The following is a 13,988-nucleotide window of genomic DNA, read 5'->3' on the forward strand; positions in this document are numbered from 1 at the left end:
TAATGTAAATCTTTCCCCACAGACCCTTATGCAGAAGTACTCATTGGCTAGAGGAACAAGAAGAAGCATCAGGGCAACATTCAGTAGGAACTATCGAAGTAGACCAAGAGCCAATCAACCTGAGATGGAAGTTTCAGGGAGTGGTGATTGGGGAGGGCATGATGAGGAGCCAAGAGCAGGAAGGAGCGGGTACCATGCTCAGCTGAGACAATACATGGTAAAGCACTTTCTAAAACATCTAGCACTCGGTGGAAGGGTCTGCTGATCAGCCACAGGGATGCAAAAGAAATGCAAAAACATGGCTTCTGCCCTTGAGGAGCTTAACAGTCTAGTTGAGGATAAGCCACGTGCCAAAACTGATCATTTATCAACTTTACCATGCCAAGTATAAACACATGCAAATCCAGTTGTTTTTAAGGAATGCTGTGATTGTAGGCAGATATGATGCTGGAGAGAAAGGAGCACGAGAGAGGCCCCAGCACAACCACAGCCTGCTCCTGTGGCCTTGGGCCTGCCCGCCTCTGAGAGGCCCGGTTTTTCCCATCATAGACTAGAGATGACCATCCCTGCCAAGCTCAGGGTGGTTGTGAGATCTAATGAGAACATGTATATGAAAGAACTATTAAAAGCACCATTAAAAGCATATAAGGGGGCTTCCCTGGTGGCGCAGTGGTTGAGAGTCCGCCTGCCGATGCAGGGGACGTGGGTTCGTGCCCCGGTCCGGGAAGATCCCACATGCCGTGGAGTGGCTGGGCCCGTGAGCCATGGCCGCTGAGCCTGCGCGTACGGAGCCTGTGCTCCGCAACGGGAGAAGCCACAACAGTGAGAGGCCTGCGTACCACAAAAAAAAAAAAAAAGCATATAAGGGACTATTAACTAGTTTACCTATATTTTACCCGCTGGTTGAAGCACTGTTATCACAGCAAACAACTGTCTCCTCAGTAGTTATATTTGGTTCCCGAAATTTTCCTCCTTAGGAAATTTAGTACCTGGGACGACATTTTCATTGAGTTTGTAATAACTGCAGGCAATTTTTTTTTGGTTGGGGGGCACACATTGAAGTGTTTAATACTTTAACTACTAAGTGGATGTTTTATTAATTTGGTGTCACATTTTAGTAACTTTCTAAGAGATGTGGTTTATCGGTGTCAGCTGTGTGAGCAGCTGCCTCCAGAACGGGCATCTTCTTTGACTCTGCTCTTATCCCCTGAAAACCAGTGTTAAAACTTGCATGAATTTGATTTTCCCAGAAAGCATTGCTGCCCTGCTGAAGGAACTTTGGAAGAGGTGGAGTCTTTACCCACTCCTGAGTCAGAGGCAAATACTTCAACCACATAATTAAAGTTTTCTTCACAAAATAAGGGGTTGTGAGCAGGCACTGGCAGGAATCCAAAATTCTAATTTCTGACTATGATTTAATTTCAATTTTAAATAAATCGGTTTTTAATTTAAAAAGAGTGAGCTTCATAACATTAGCAATGATTGCAACATTAAGCCCAGTGTTCACAATCTAGCAATATAAAACATTATTTATATCTGAATCGTAAACAGCCTTTTGAAATGGATTATGGTTTTTCTCCCTATTCTAATACAACCTGGAGGGTACTAAAAAGTGTTGTGTGAAATTAACATTCTGCTGACTTTCGCCTATAAATGAGAAGCGAGCTATTAACATTTGTGTATTTTCATTATGTAAATTGTGTTAACACATGCCCACAAATTGCCACCAGCAATGCAATAATTTTCTCTCAGTGATCATAATGTGTCCAAGTGAGTCATTTTGATTATGACATGCTAATTACATATTGCCTTTTTTCAGATTCAGAAAAACCAGGGATCTTTAATGGTAAGCTTTATGAGTTCAGAAAAAAATTCACTTTTCTTTTTCCTGATGGCTGCTTCCTTTGCATGCTTGAATGCCTTGTTTTAAACTTAGCAAATTGCATTTTGAAGAAAATGCAAACCTTTAACTGCCTGTATTAGATTAGGTACCATTAGAAATAATAGAACATCCTGAGCATCAATGTTTTTATAAGAGTTTGCTGTTGTTGATTAATCTTGCTATATTTTATTGCATTAATGATTTTTTCTTTCCACTCCACTGTAAAGATATTGCATAGAGGCTAATACTTTTTCCTTTCTTCTTTCCCATTGCAGCCTCTCCAGCTTCTGCAGTGCATTGTTGATGAGGTGAGGCATCGTCTTATGTGCTTTCACTCCTAAAGTCATTCCTAATGGTGTGGAAAGCTTATATTTTGTTTCCTAATGAAGCACAATGCCCAACATCCTCGGAGCAAGTTGTGTTCTATGGCTCTGAGCTGTGTTACGTGAACTGGCCTTGTCCTGAATCCTGCTCTTCTGATTCCAGCCGAGACTCTCTGCCAAAACAGACTGTCCCACAGGCTGGTCCTTGGGGGCATCAGAAGCCCTAAAGACAAAACACGATAATATTAATTTATCCTCTCTCTGGCCAGATGGGGATGGAGCCGGAAATTAAAGTGGTATCATTTTTTCCGTAACACATATTTAAAGTCATTCAGGAGGCAAGGGTCAGAGTTGAACAGCAAACATGAGCTGGATAAAATGTGTCCTCCTTGCTTTATTTACGGAAAGCATAGCAGAGTGATAAAAGTGTTCAGAAGCTCCAGGTCAACAGTTCAGCTTTCATTTCCCAATTAGGCATTTTCCCCAGAACATACTCCTAACTTTTTGTGCTTTTAACTAGTATTCTCACATGTTAAGTCATCCTACCTCTGATCATCCGTATCCGAGTTTCACTGTCCCTTTGCCTTTATGGAGTTAAGCTACCTGAATTTCATTCTCAATCAACTACTTTTGTTGCTGACTTTAAATTCCTTTTTTTTCCCTGTAAATTAGCAGTCTTATAGTATACAAGACTCCGATTAAGAAACATTAATGTTTTTTAAAAACTGAGTTTTTCTGGGCTTGAGCTTGCCTGCTAACAGTGTTTATTTTTTAAACTTTAATTTTACAATATTTAAAATGCTTGTAATGTCGGCAATAAGTGATTCAGATAGGAAAGTTTGAAAGAGAAAATATTGTTAATTCATAATCATTCCTCTCAATTAAACGTCTGTATAACCAGTTATGAGATTTGGGAGAAAAAATAAAGATCCTCCTAGGAAAAAAACAAATACATACACATATCACAATAATAGTAAGAATGGAGCTCCAACATCCTTAATGTCTGCATCAGTCAGTCCACATATCCCTTGCAAGCCATAAACCATGTTAGTGCAAAAATGAAGGCATCATCCTGAAACAAATGGAGGCCCCATTATCTCAAATATCAGACAGGCCTCCTGGATCTAATAGCTCATCAATATCTTCTGTCATCTTAGATTCCCAAAGCATCCTATGGCCATCAGAATCCTCCCAATTAAACTGATTTTCCTGAGCTCCCCATTCAGGATTGCTTAGGGACGTGCCCAGGGAAATGGCCTACCCAGTCAAGTGCACAGCCTGCCATCTTTCCTGGGCGCTGCTGTTCTTGGTCTGCCAGGCTCCTGGGCATCAGAATGTTCAGGTACAGATACCTTCACCAGTAATACAGATATTGCTGGAGAGCTCATTTGAAGGTTTTCTGGATCAAATGGATGTTTTCATTCCTTATTTAAAGTAGCAGTGATTGCTATTAAGTTTAATATATTTTACTTGTTTGATTTGGGTAAAATCTTGAGACTTTTGAAATCATCATAGGGAGATGTTCTAAGACGAGAAGGTATGTGTGATGAAGGACAATAGCTTGTAGCTTAAATCGTATATTTTTCTTTATAGAACTTCTTCCTCAGTTGAGAGAAAACTATAACTTAGACATCTATTCCCATTTACTCTAAAAACATTCAAATATCTTTTTTATGAAAACTTGAGAAATTCACATATATTTTTAAAACAAACATTAAGTTGATCTTGGAACCAAGGTGATGATTGGGAATAAGAGTATTAGGAAAGAGTTGGCCAGGTGACCTGCCTTAGGCAAGGTGCATCATAGCTTCTAAGAGAGGAAGGATTGGTGGGATCTTTTAATTACTGTGCTTACCCCACGTTTGTCAGATTTCTCATTGCTGTGATACAGTGTTTCTCAAAGGGTAGTCCAAGGACTAACTACATCAGGATTACCTAAGACTCTTGTTTAAAATGCAGATTCTTGGACCCAGATCTCTGAATTAGACTTTCTAGGGGTAGAGCCCAGGAATCTACATTTTACTAGCTTCCCAACTCTTTGCACATGAAAGTTTGAGAACCTCTTCCGTAATGGCTAAGTCTGCCCTTTTAGATCCCAGAGGACAATTAACTGTCTATCTTCATTTACATCTGACATGTAGGGCTTCTATTTCTGAATGAATATAACCAGCCAGGATTTGAACCATCTTACTCTTTGGGCATGGGATATACCTCATTATGAAATGGCTATCCAATGACAGTATATACTGTTTCTCTTCGGGAAAAGGCAAATCAAAAAGTACCACCCCAAGGGAATCTAATTCAAACAAGATGGATATATTTGGAGTCACGTACAAAATAGCTAAGCAAAGCCCAGTGTAACGTACTTTATTTATTATTATGTGGATGTCCCTTGACCTCCTAGCATGGCCTGGCAAAGAACAAAGAAGTAGTAAAACAAGATCAAGTGGATAGGAGCCAGCGCTAGAGCAGCCAGGGATGCTGAATGTCAGGAGTTGAGAGACAGGAGGTGGGATCGTGGGCCAAAGCCAGAGTCAGCCACCACATATCCAAATAAAGACACCAAAAGGTAAACAGAGTAGTAAGAATCATGAACGTGAAATTTGAACCACAGAACAGGAACTGGATGAGTAGCCAAGGTACCAAGAGAATCAGACTGCAAAGAGAAATCTGGGAAATTTAGTTTAATTTTAGGGGGTGGAGCTTGTCTGGTTTGGACCTGGCTAACTCAGGATCTGAGTGCTGTCTTAGAGCTACCATCTTTGCCTCAAAGTTGCTTCTCTCAAAAGAACTTCTTACTGTAAAACTCATAATCAGGCCCTCTCCAAGTCCCTGAATACCTGAGCTGTAAAGTACTTGGGTTCATTGTAAGTGATGTGTGTCTATGTGTGCCATGATGCCTTAGCCATCCGATATCACTGGGGAATGAGGTGGCCCTTGCTGTCTAGCTAACTGATACTACTTTAAGCTCTGACATCAGTGAGAAAATTTGCATTTTTTAGAAAGAATGTTTCTAAAATGTATTTGTTCTTGGCAGCCTGTTGATAAAGTATAGTGAATATCATTTCATTGATATAAAGCTTTTATAAAAGGTATCGTAACCTTTTCTTGATGACTCAGGTCCCTGTTTTGAACATGGTACTGAACTCAACTTTGACGTATTGATGCCCTCTAGGGCTGTAGAATTGTGGGGATCTTGCCTTGTTCTTTCATTGAATTTTACCAGCCATTTTGCTTGTGTGTTTGGCCTTGGCACTCAGTGATATGCTTGGGCTTGTTGAGGTGTAGAGAGCCATTTGCTCCCAAACTAAATGACCCCTACATGGGTGTGCTGCTCTGCTTGGTGCTTTTCTTGTGTTCTCTCTTGTGATCACCTCTGTTTTCTATGGTCACTCCCCATTCTTGTCAGTGACTACTGGCTGCCCCAGTTATCTGATCATCTTGTCTCAGTCTTTGCACTGCTGATGGTGACCCTAGCAAAATTAAAGGTATCAAATGAAATCAGATACCCAAGTGGTATGTGTAAGGTCAAACCACTGCTCTGAGAAGAGAGATTGAGGCTGATGAAGTAAAATGAGTAGGCTTGTGTTCATTCATGCAGCAGATAGTCCTCAAAAGTGCCCACTGTATGCCAGCCCAAGTTGACCAGGCCATGCTCAGGGCAGCCTTCAAGCCTAGAGAGGACTGTTCTTCCAGGCAAGTCTCCCAGGTCAACTGAAGATTAGATTTGTGAGTCAGGGTAGAAAGGCAGAGGCATAGTCCCAAATCCTCTGCCAGTACAGTGTGCTGGGACTCAGGAGGCTATGTAGCCATCGAATGCTCTCCCCAGTGCCTGGGCTCCCAGTTTGGCTGGCAACAAAGGGCTGGCCACATTGGTGATGTGGCAGGTGGGAACAGAGCAGTGCTATCTGAGTCACCGAATCCCAGGCTGGCTGGAGCCAGCCAGGACATCAGTGGATTGAGGTGCTGGGAATTGCAAAGACTGAAGTGGGGACTTCCTCCTTGAGCCTGCCCCCAAGAAGGCCACAGACTTGGAAAAGATAAGAGTATGGAAATGAATAATTATGCTTCGTTATAGGATGCATACTATACAACCCAGAAACAGGAGGGTTTGTTCTGCCAGAAGAAGGTTTGTTCTGGGGGTGGATCAGGAGGTGTGACATTTAAGCTAGGTCTTACAGGATGAGAAGAAGTTTGCAAGGTCAAAAAAGGAAAAAGATAAATGTCAGACAGAAGGGCTTGAAACTTTCTTGCAAATCATTTTTGAGTTCACAGATGTGTTTCAGAATGTTCAGGTTATCTAAAATATGACAGCCAGAAAAATGGATCATTACTCTGAGTGTGCGTGTGTGTGTGTGTGTGTATTTCAAGCATATTATAGCTAAATATAAATTTCTATCCAACATCTGTAGGTGTTCAGCAGGACAATTAACAAATCCCTGGTTTATACATCTGTTTGTTTATTCCTTTTACCAGTAAGAAGTGAATTCCTATAAGTCATGTTTTATACCTTATCAGAAGTATCTTCTAAATGATAGGATATAAAATCAAAACACAAAATCAGTTGTAATTCTATGTATTAGTAACCCAAAATGAATAATTCAAAAGTGAAATTAAGAAAACACTTCAAGATACAGTTAGCATCAAAAAGAATAAAATACTTAGGAATAAGTCTAACAAACGAAGTGGAAAACTTATACACTGAAAATTATAAAACATCTTTGAAAGAAATTAAAGACTTAAATAAACAGAAAGACATCCCACATTCTTGGAATGGAAGACTTAATATTATTAAGATGGCAGCGCTCCCCAAATTGGTCTACAGATTCAGTGCAATCCCTGTCACAACCCCAGTGGGCTCTTTTGCAGAAATGGGTGAGTTGATCCCAAAATTCATATGGAAATGCAAAGGAGTCAGAGTAGCCAAAACAATCTTGGGGAAAAAAGAACAAAGAGGATTCAGGTTTCCTGATTTCAGAATGTATTACAAAGTTACAGTAATCAATCAATACAGTAATCAATAGTGTGGTTCTGGCATAAGGATAGACATGTAAAATGGAATTGAGAGTCCAGAAATACACCCATATGTCCATGGTCAGTTGTTTTCTGATGAGGATGCCAAGACCCGTTAATGGTGAAAGTATAGTCTTTTCCACAAATGATGCTGGAACAGTTGGAGATCCACATGCAGAAGAATGAATTTTTTTCACGTCATATACAAAAACTAACTCAAAGTGGATCAAAGACCTAAATGTAAGTGTTTCACAGCTAAGACTGAAACTCTTAAAAGGAAATATCGGTATAAATCTGTGACCTTAGATTAAGTAACAGTTTCTTGGATATGACACCATCAGGATAATGGAATCACTGTAACAATGCCAGGGTTCCAGGCCAATAGACAGCTAGAGCCAGGGCAAGTCACGGCTTTAAGAGGAGGACCTTTGTGCCCCAGTCTGGAAGGTAGGGGAGATGATGGCTTTCCCTGTAAGGTGTGTAGCTTGAAAAGGATTGATAGGAAGGCCACAGTGGGGATAGGGGAGAGGACGATGGAAAGGAAGTGGCCAGCTGAGTGATGGGCAAGAAGAGGTTGGGGCGAGGGGGCTGGGGGGGTGTTGTGCTGGGGCCTGGCCTTGGGTCCTCAATGATGAGGAGGAGTAAAGTGGGCTTGCTTAAGAGGGGAACAGGCTCTCTTGGTCCAAAACATATTTAATAGCCCATCATTACAAAAATCTGTTTATAAAAGGCTTTGTCTTGGGCTCCCCTGGTGGTGCATTGGTTGAGAGTCCGCCTGCTGATGCAGCGGACACGGGTTCATGCCCCAGTCCGGGAAGATCCCACATGCCGCGGAGCGGCTGGGCCCGTGAGCCATGGCCGCTGAGCCTGCGCATCCGGAGCCTGTGCTCCGCAATGGGAGAGACCACAACAGTGAGAGGCCCGCGTACCACAAAAAAAAAAAAAAAAAGCCTTTGTCTTCTGTGAGTTTTTAATGACTCTATTTAATCATACAATTTAATTGAGACATAAGAGAGCCTCCACTATTTACTTATCTGCCTGGCTGGCATATGCACATCATTACAGTGGTACTAAAAAGAGTCACGAATGGGGACAATCATCCACGCCGCGAAACTCCTGAGCTCACAAGAGGCTTCATGTGGACTCTTCTCTTAGACCTGGCTCCTCTGATGTTCTCTAGCAGTGCCAGCAAACATGTCCAGTGCTGGAAGGAAGCAGTGTTTGATGCTAACCCCCACCTGGCAGCTTAGTAAAGAAGAGTATGGAGGTTAATCACACAGCTAGACACTTCCACATGAGCTGGGCAAACTGGGAGGCGGCTGACATCTCTGTTCTAGAAGAGGGTGATACCTGAAGAAGGGGGTGAGAAAAGAGAGGACTGGGAAAGGAGAATGGAGAGAAGAGTCTGTTTTATAACCACATATAACCATAACAAGCTTCTAAGCTTTTCTCTCTGCCTTGTTTCTCCTACCACCCTACCTCCACAGGATTATCTTTTAAAAAATACAGATCTCAACCTGCCAAACCCTACCTGTAGGGTAATGTCTGAACCTCCTAGCACAGCATTTTAGATTCACACCCATGTTTTTTTCGGCCTCACTTTGGGTCCATCATTAGTCTTGATGGCTGCCCCACACTTTCCTACTTAGGGTTGTGTTCCTCACTCTGCTTGGAACGGCCTCCCGTTTTTTACTTTGTAAATGCCTAAGTGTTCTCCAAGGCTCAGCTCAAATGTGATGTCCTCTTTGAAGCTGTCTCTGTTACCTTCCCATTTCTTCCATCCTGCCCCATGCCCACCCAGTGCTAGGCATAATTCAGCATAGCATGTTTACAAAGCTTTATTATTGTTACTCATATGGAATCAAATTTAGCTTGTGAGTTTGTCTCCCACTGTATCACGAAGTCATCCAGCACAGGGATTTATCCCCACACCTAGAAGAGATCATGGCTCAAGCAGACGCTCCTTGAAGTAAATTAAAATAGGAACTTTTTTCTAGCAGGGCTAATCCTACAGAAAATAGCATGTGGTCTAAGTTTGTCTTTTCTTCTGCTGAGGCCCATTCTATCCAGCTGAAAAGGACTGCTAATTTCAAAGATCATCACAGAGAAACTTATTTCTGTTCTCTATTTTTTACTTTGACATTTTTATTTAAGTATAATTTACATAACATAAAATTCACTCATAAATTATACAGCTCAGTTCCAGAACATTTCCATCACTTCATAAAGAAACCCAGGACCTGTTAACAGTAACTCCTAGTTTCACTCTCCCCTCCAATCCTGGCAACCACTAGCTAATCTACTTTCTGTCTCTGGATTTCCCTATTGTGGACATTTCATATACATTGGACCATGCAATATCTGGTGTTTCGTGTTTGGTTTCTTTCATTTAGCATAATGTTTCCAAGGTATATCCACGTTGTCGTATTTATCAGTACTTCATATATATTTATGGTCAAATAATATTCCCTTGTATGGATATACCACATTTTTGTTTATCTGTTCATCAGTTGATTAACATTTGGGGCGTTTCCACTTTTTGACTATTATGAAAAATGTTGCTGTGAACATTTGTGTACTAGTTTTTATGTGGATGTATGTTTTGTTTTCAATTCTCTTGGATATATATACCTAGTAGTGGAATTGCTGGGTCATATGAAAATTCTGTGTTTAATTTTTTTTTTTTTTAATAAATTTATTTTTGGCTGTGTTGGGTCTTCGTTGCTGCACGTGGGCTTTCTCTAGCTGCAGCGAGCAGGCGCTACTCTTCGTTGCAGTGCGCGGGCTTCTCACTGCAGTGGCCTCTCGTTGTGGAGCACGGGCTCTAGGCGTGCAGGCTTCAGCAGTTGTGACACGCGGGCTCAGTAGTTGTGGCTTGTGGGCTCTAGAGCACAGGCTCAGTAGTTGTGGCGCACGGGCCTAATTGCAGCATGTGGGATCTTCCTGACCAGGGTTCGAACCCGTGTCCCCTGCACTGGCAGGCGGATTCTTAACTACTGCGCCACCAGGGAAGCCCCTGTGTTTAACTTTTTGATGAACTTTCAAACGGTATCTCACAGCAACTGCACCATGTTACATTCCCATCAGTAACTTACGAGATTTCAGATTTCTCCGCATACTTGCCAACACTTGTTATTTTCTGGGTTTTTTTTTCCTTTGAATTGTAGTCATCCTAGTGGATGTAAAGTAGTCTCTCATTGTGGTTTTGATTTGCATTTCCCTTATGATTAATGATGTTGAGCATATTTTCATGTGTTTATTGATCGTTTGAATATTTTCTTTTAAATTCTGTTCAAATGCATTTTCTATTTTTAGATTGGTTTTTCCTTTTTAATTATTAGTTTTGAGTTGTTAGAGTTCTTTTCTTATTAATTAATTTATTATTTGCGTCGTGTCTTCGTTGCGGCACGCGGGATCTTTCATTGAGGCACGAGGGCTTCTCTCTAGTTGTGGTGCGCGGACTCCAGAGCACGGGCTTAGTTGCCCTGCGGCATGTGGGATCTTAGTTCCCCAACCAGGGATCGAACCCATGTCCCCTGCATTGGAAGGCAGACTCTTAACCACTGGACCGCCAGGGAAGTGCCTAGAGTTCTTTATGTGTTCTGGATACTAGACTCTACATTTTTTTCTCCCATTCTGTGGATTGACTTTAACTTTCTTGATGGTGTCCTTTGACCCACACAAGTTAAAAAAATTTTTTTTTGGACTTTGAGGCCTTTCTGGTTTGATCAAAGGATAGGAAGCTTAGATCTCTACCCTGTCCCCATCCCACTCATGGCACCCACATAAAAGTCCTTAGAGTTCCACAGATTATAATTTGAAAACCACCGATTATAGCCCAAACAATCATTCTGTAAACCTGTATTAATCCCAAAGCTAGGTACTGGGGAATAGGGAGTGAGTAAGATACAGTTGCCACCATTAAAGAGTTTCTACTGTAGTCAGGGAGACAGGCTAGTAAACAGTCATGTATGAGTAGATAACTTTAAACTAAACTGCAGGAAGGGACTTCCCTGGTGGTCTAGTGGGTAAGACTCCGAGCTCCCAATGCAGGGGGCCCGGGTTCAATCCCTGGTGGGGGAACAGATCTCACATGCTGCAACTGAGAGTTCGCATGTCGCAACTAAGACCCGGCACAGCCAAAATAAATAAATAAGTAAACAATAAATAAATATTAAACTAAACTGCAGGCAATATACGTGGCATGAGACTTAATGAGCTCTCAGAGGAGCACAGTGACTGTCGTTTTAACCCCCTCACATAAAAGGGTATTTATGACAAGGCATCTAATGATGTTTGCAGTCATATAAATTCTACATATACTAAAAGTGTGGACAGGGTGCTGGGGAAACACAGAGAAGAGAGATAATGAAGGAGGTGATAATATACCAGAGAGCTCCACAGAGAAGGGAAACCCAAAGGGCCAGTAGGAGTTAGCCTCAGAGGTACTTGAGGCCCGTGCGGAGTTCAGTATGGCTGCAGTGCTTGGCAAAGTATTAAAAGAAATGAGGCAGTGGCTACACTTAGAAGGATCTTTACACATTGTGCCTGAAGGCATTTGCGGGGAGGGAGGTGAAAGAGTTTTAAGCAGAGGATCAACAGAACCAGATTTGTGTTTCAGAAAAATCACTCTGATGGGGTTGTGGAAAGTGGATTGGGAAGGACAGTTAGGAACTTACTGTGCTTATAGTCCTGATCAGAAATTACGTGGGCTTTCCATTAAGACAGCCTTAGCATGTTTGAAGAGTATTCAGGGGATGGAATAAACTGAATTTGGTGAGTAATTGGATGTAGCGGAGAGTGGAGGTCGGATCAGAGAAGAAGCATTTGGCTTGGTCAGTCAGACTGTCACTGAGGTGGGGCACACACACACTTCGTGGGAAGAAGATAATTAGCATTCAGTTCGCAGGGCAGCACCAAGCACCTCGTTCAGAACTATATCAATTCCTGTTTCAGACCCAGTTATAAGAAGTTTATCAACTAGACTCTAAGCTCCCAGGCTTTTCATTTCTATCTTCCTAGTACTGCACCTAATTAATGTACAGTAGTCACTTATAAATATTTGTTGAATGAAATTTATATGTAATTATAAGAACTTACTACTTCTTTTTTTTAAGACCTCAGAAAAAATCCAAAAAGTAATAGTATATGACAAGGAGATACTTAGCTAATAAATACAGTCCTTTATCAAAATTCAGAAGTCTAGCCTTAACCCTTATGGTTGATAAAATGTTTCCCCAGTGTTCCCCAATGTCATGTTGCTTTCCCACAGCACTCTGTTTTACAGATGAGGAAACTGAAGGACAAAGGATGGGACTCTTTACTATACTATAATTGTCCTTGATGGAAGCAAAAAGTGACAGCTGAACTTTTTGGCATCAAAGGAAGAGATTATTTTTTAAAACTGTAAAAGTAGACAACTTAGAAAGCATTGCAGACGTGCCCCAAGGGCAGAAGTATATTGCAACACAGTTCAGTTTCGCTGTCTGTAAGAATGACTCCGTGTCTTTAAGAAATAATTGAATTCTCTTCTGCATATTCTGTTTATGTTGGCAGGGAGGAGATTGACTCCTTTTAGAAAGATTTATGTACACAAAAGGTTTGGCTCTTAAACCACTGTTATCTTTTAAAAAATTCATTCTTGCAGTATCACTCATTCTTGGACAGGTTAACTGAGGGCTGGTTAACTGAGAAGCTGCTGGGCTGTGAACGTAGCAGGTGCTTTCTGGGGGTGGGGGTGGGGGAGTGAGGGGGTGGAAAATGGCTGTCTAATGATACCCCCCTGGAATTCAAAACGTGGTATCAACCAGCTCCAGAGGGAATAATATCTATTCATTTTTTTGCCTGAGGGACTTCGCCATAATTCTGGCTTCTGAAGTTAGCAAAAAAATAAAAGGAACATCCCCCATCCCTCCTGCTCCCAGCATCCTAGGATGGTCTCTTTCTTTCACAGCACCTAACTGCAGGTAGTTTAAAGTGAGACAAGACCTGATGGCCTGAGCTGTCCGACGTGACCCGTGCATGCCTAGAGCTTCCCACCACAGTGACTGACACTCTAACCACTTGCATAAATGGGTATTGATGATGTGGGATTTCATGTTATTTGTAACTTGTATGAGTTAATGACTGGGAGGCATTAGAAACTTGGTAAGTTAATACAAGTAGATATACAATAGTCGTGTCCTCCAGCGATATGGTTAACTAGACCTCTGTCTCATAGTGTCAGGAAGGTATAATTGGGATCCTGAAAACCGATATTCTCCTTTTATGTAAGGCAACCTTTAGAAATCTAATACCTCCTTTGAAAAGTCCAGTATGTTTAAATTAATGCAGTTTGACTGGTTTGAAAATTGAAAATAGGTTAGCGTTAAGGCCATGATTCCTTTAGTAATTACTTGTTCTATCCGTAATAACTGTTTCTTTAGAATTGACATTAAGATTCTACCAAAACACAGCAGTAATCCAAAAGTTACTGTCTGTTCATTTATAATTATATTTAATTCATATTTATGAGTTGTCGGGAGGAAGGAGAAAGAAAGAAGGAAGTTTTAAAAATGTAACAGAAGAAACAAGTTAAAAGCAAAAATTTTCCTGATAGTCTGAAGAATGTATAAAGTCACTTAAAGTAGGAAAAAATAATTTTTTAAATACAGTTCCAAAAACATAATAAATAAATACATTTACATAAAGTCAGATTTTATTAGCTACTGCTGAAAAAAAATCTATATTTTTATTATTTCCTATGGCACTGAGTGAATTCAGTGGATAGA

The 13,988-nt window shown here is 41.1% G+C and overlaps 1 protein-coding gene across 8 annotated transcripts in view; it reads left to right on the plus strand.

Annotated features, from left to right (window-relative positions):
• The window catches only part of MAP2K5 (mitogen-activated protein kinase kinase 5), a 266,567-nt gene that overhangs the window by 204,315 nt on the left and 48,264 nt on the right, over positions 1-13,988 (plus strand). For 6 of the 8 annotated variants that reach the window (XR_003436416.1, XM_027123420.1, XM_027123422.1 and 3 more), the window contains 2 exons: positions 1,820-1,846; positions 2,158-2,190. Coding sequence is in view for 7 of the 8 variants with exons in the window: in XM_027123420.1 (XP_026979221.1) it covers positions 1,820-1,846; positions 2,158-2,190 (60 nt within the window). In the remaining variant the exon portion in view is untranslated. Of the gene's footprint in view, positions 1-1,819; positions 1,847-2,157; positions 2,191-13,988 lie in introns of those variants that run through there. The other 2 variants (XM_027123421.1, XM_027123423.1) reach the window with 1 other exon arrangement.

Source organism: Aethalodelphis obliquidens, unplaced genomic scaffold (genome assembly GCF_003676395.1).
Source record: "Aethalodelphis obliquidens isolate GAN/ISIS:26980383/991018 unplaced genomic scaffold, ASM367639v1 scaffold26, whole genome shotgun sequence".
Taxonomy (NCBI): Eukaryota; Metazoa; Chordata; class Mammalia; order Artiodactyla; family Delphinidae; genus Aethalodelphis; species Aethalodelphis obliquidens.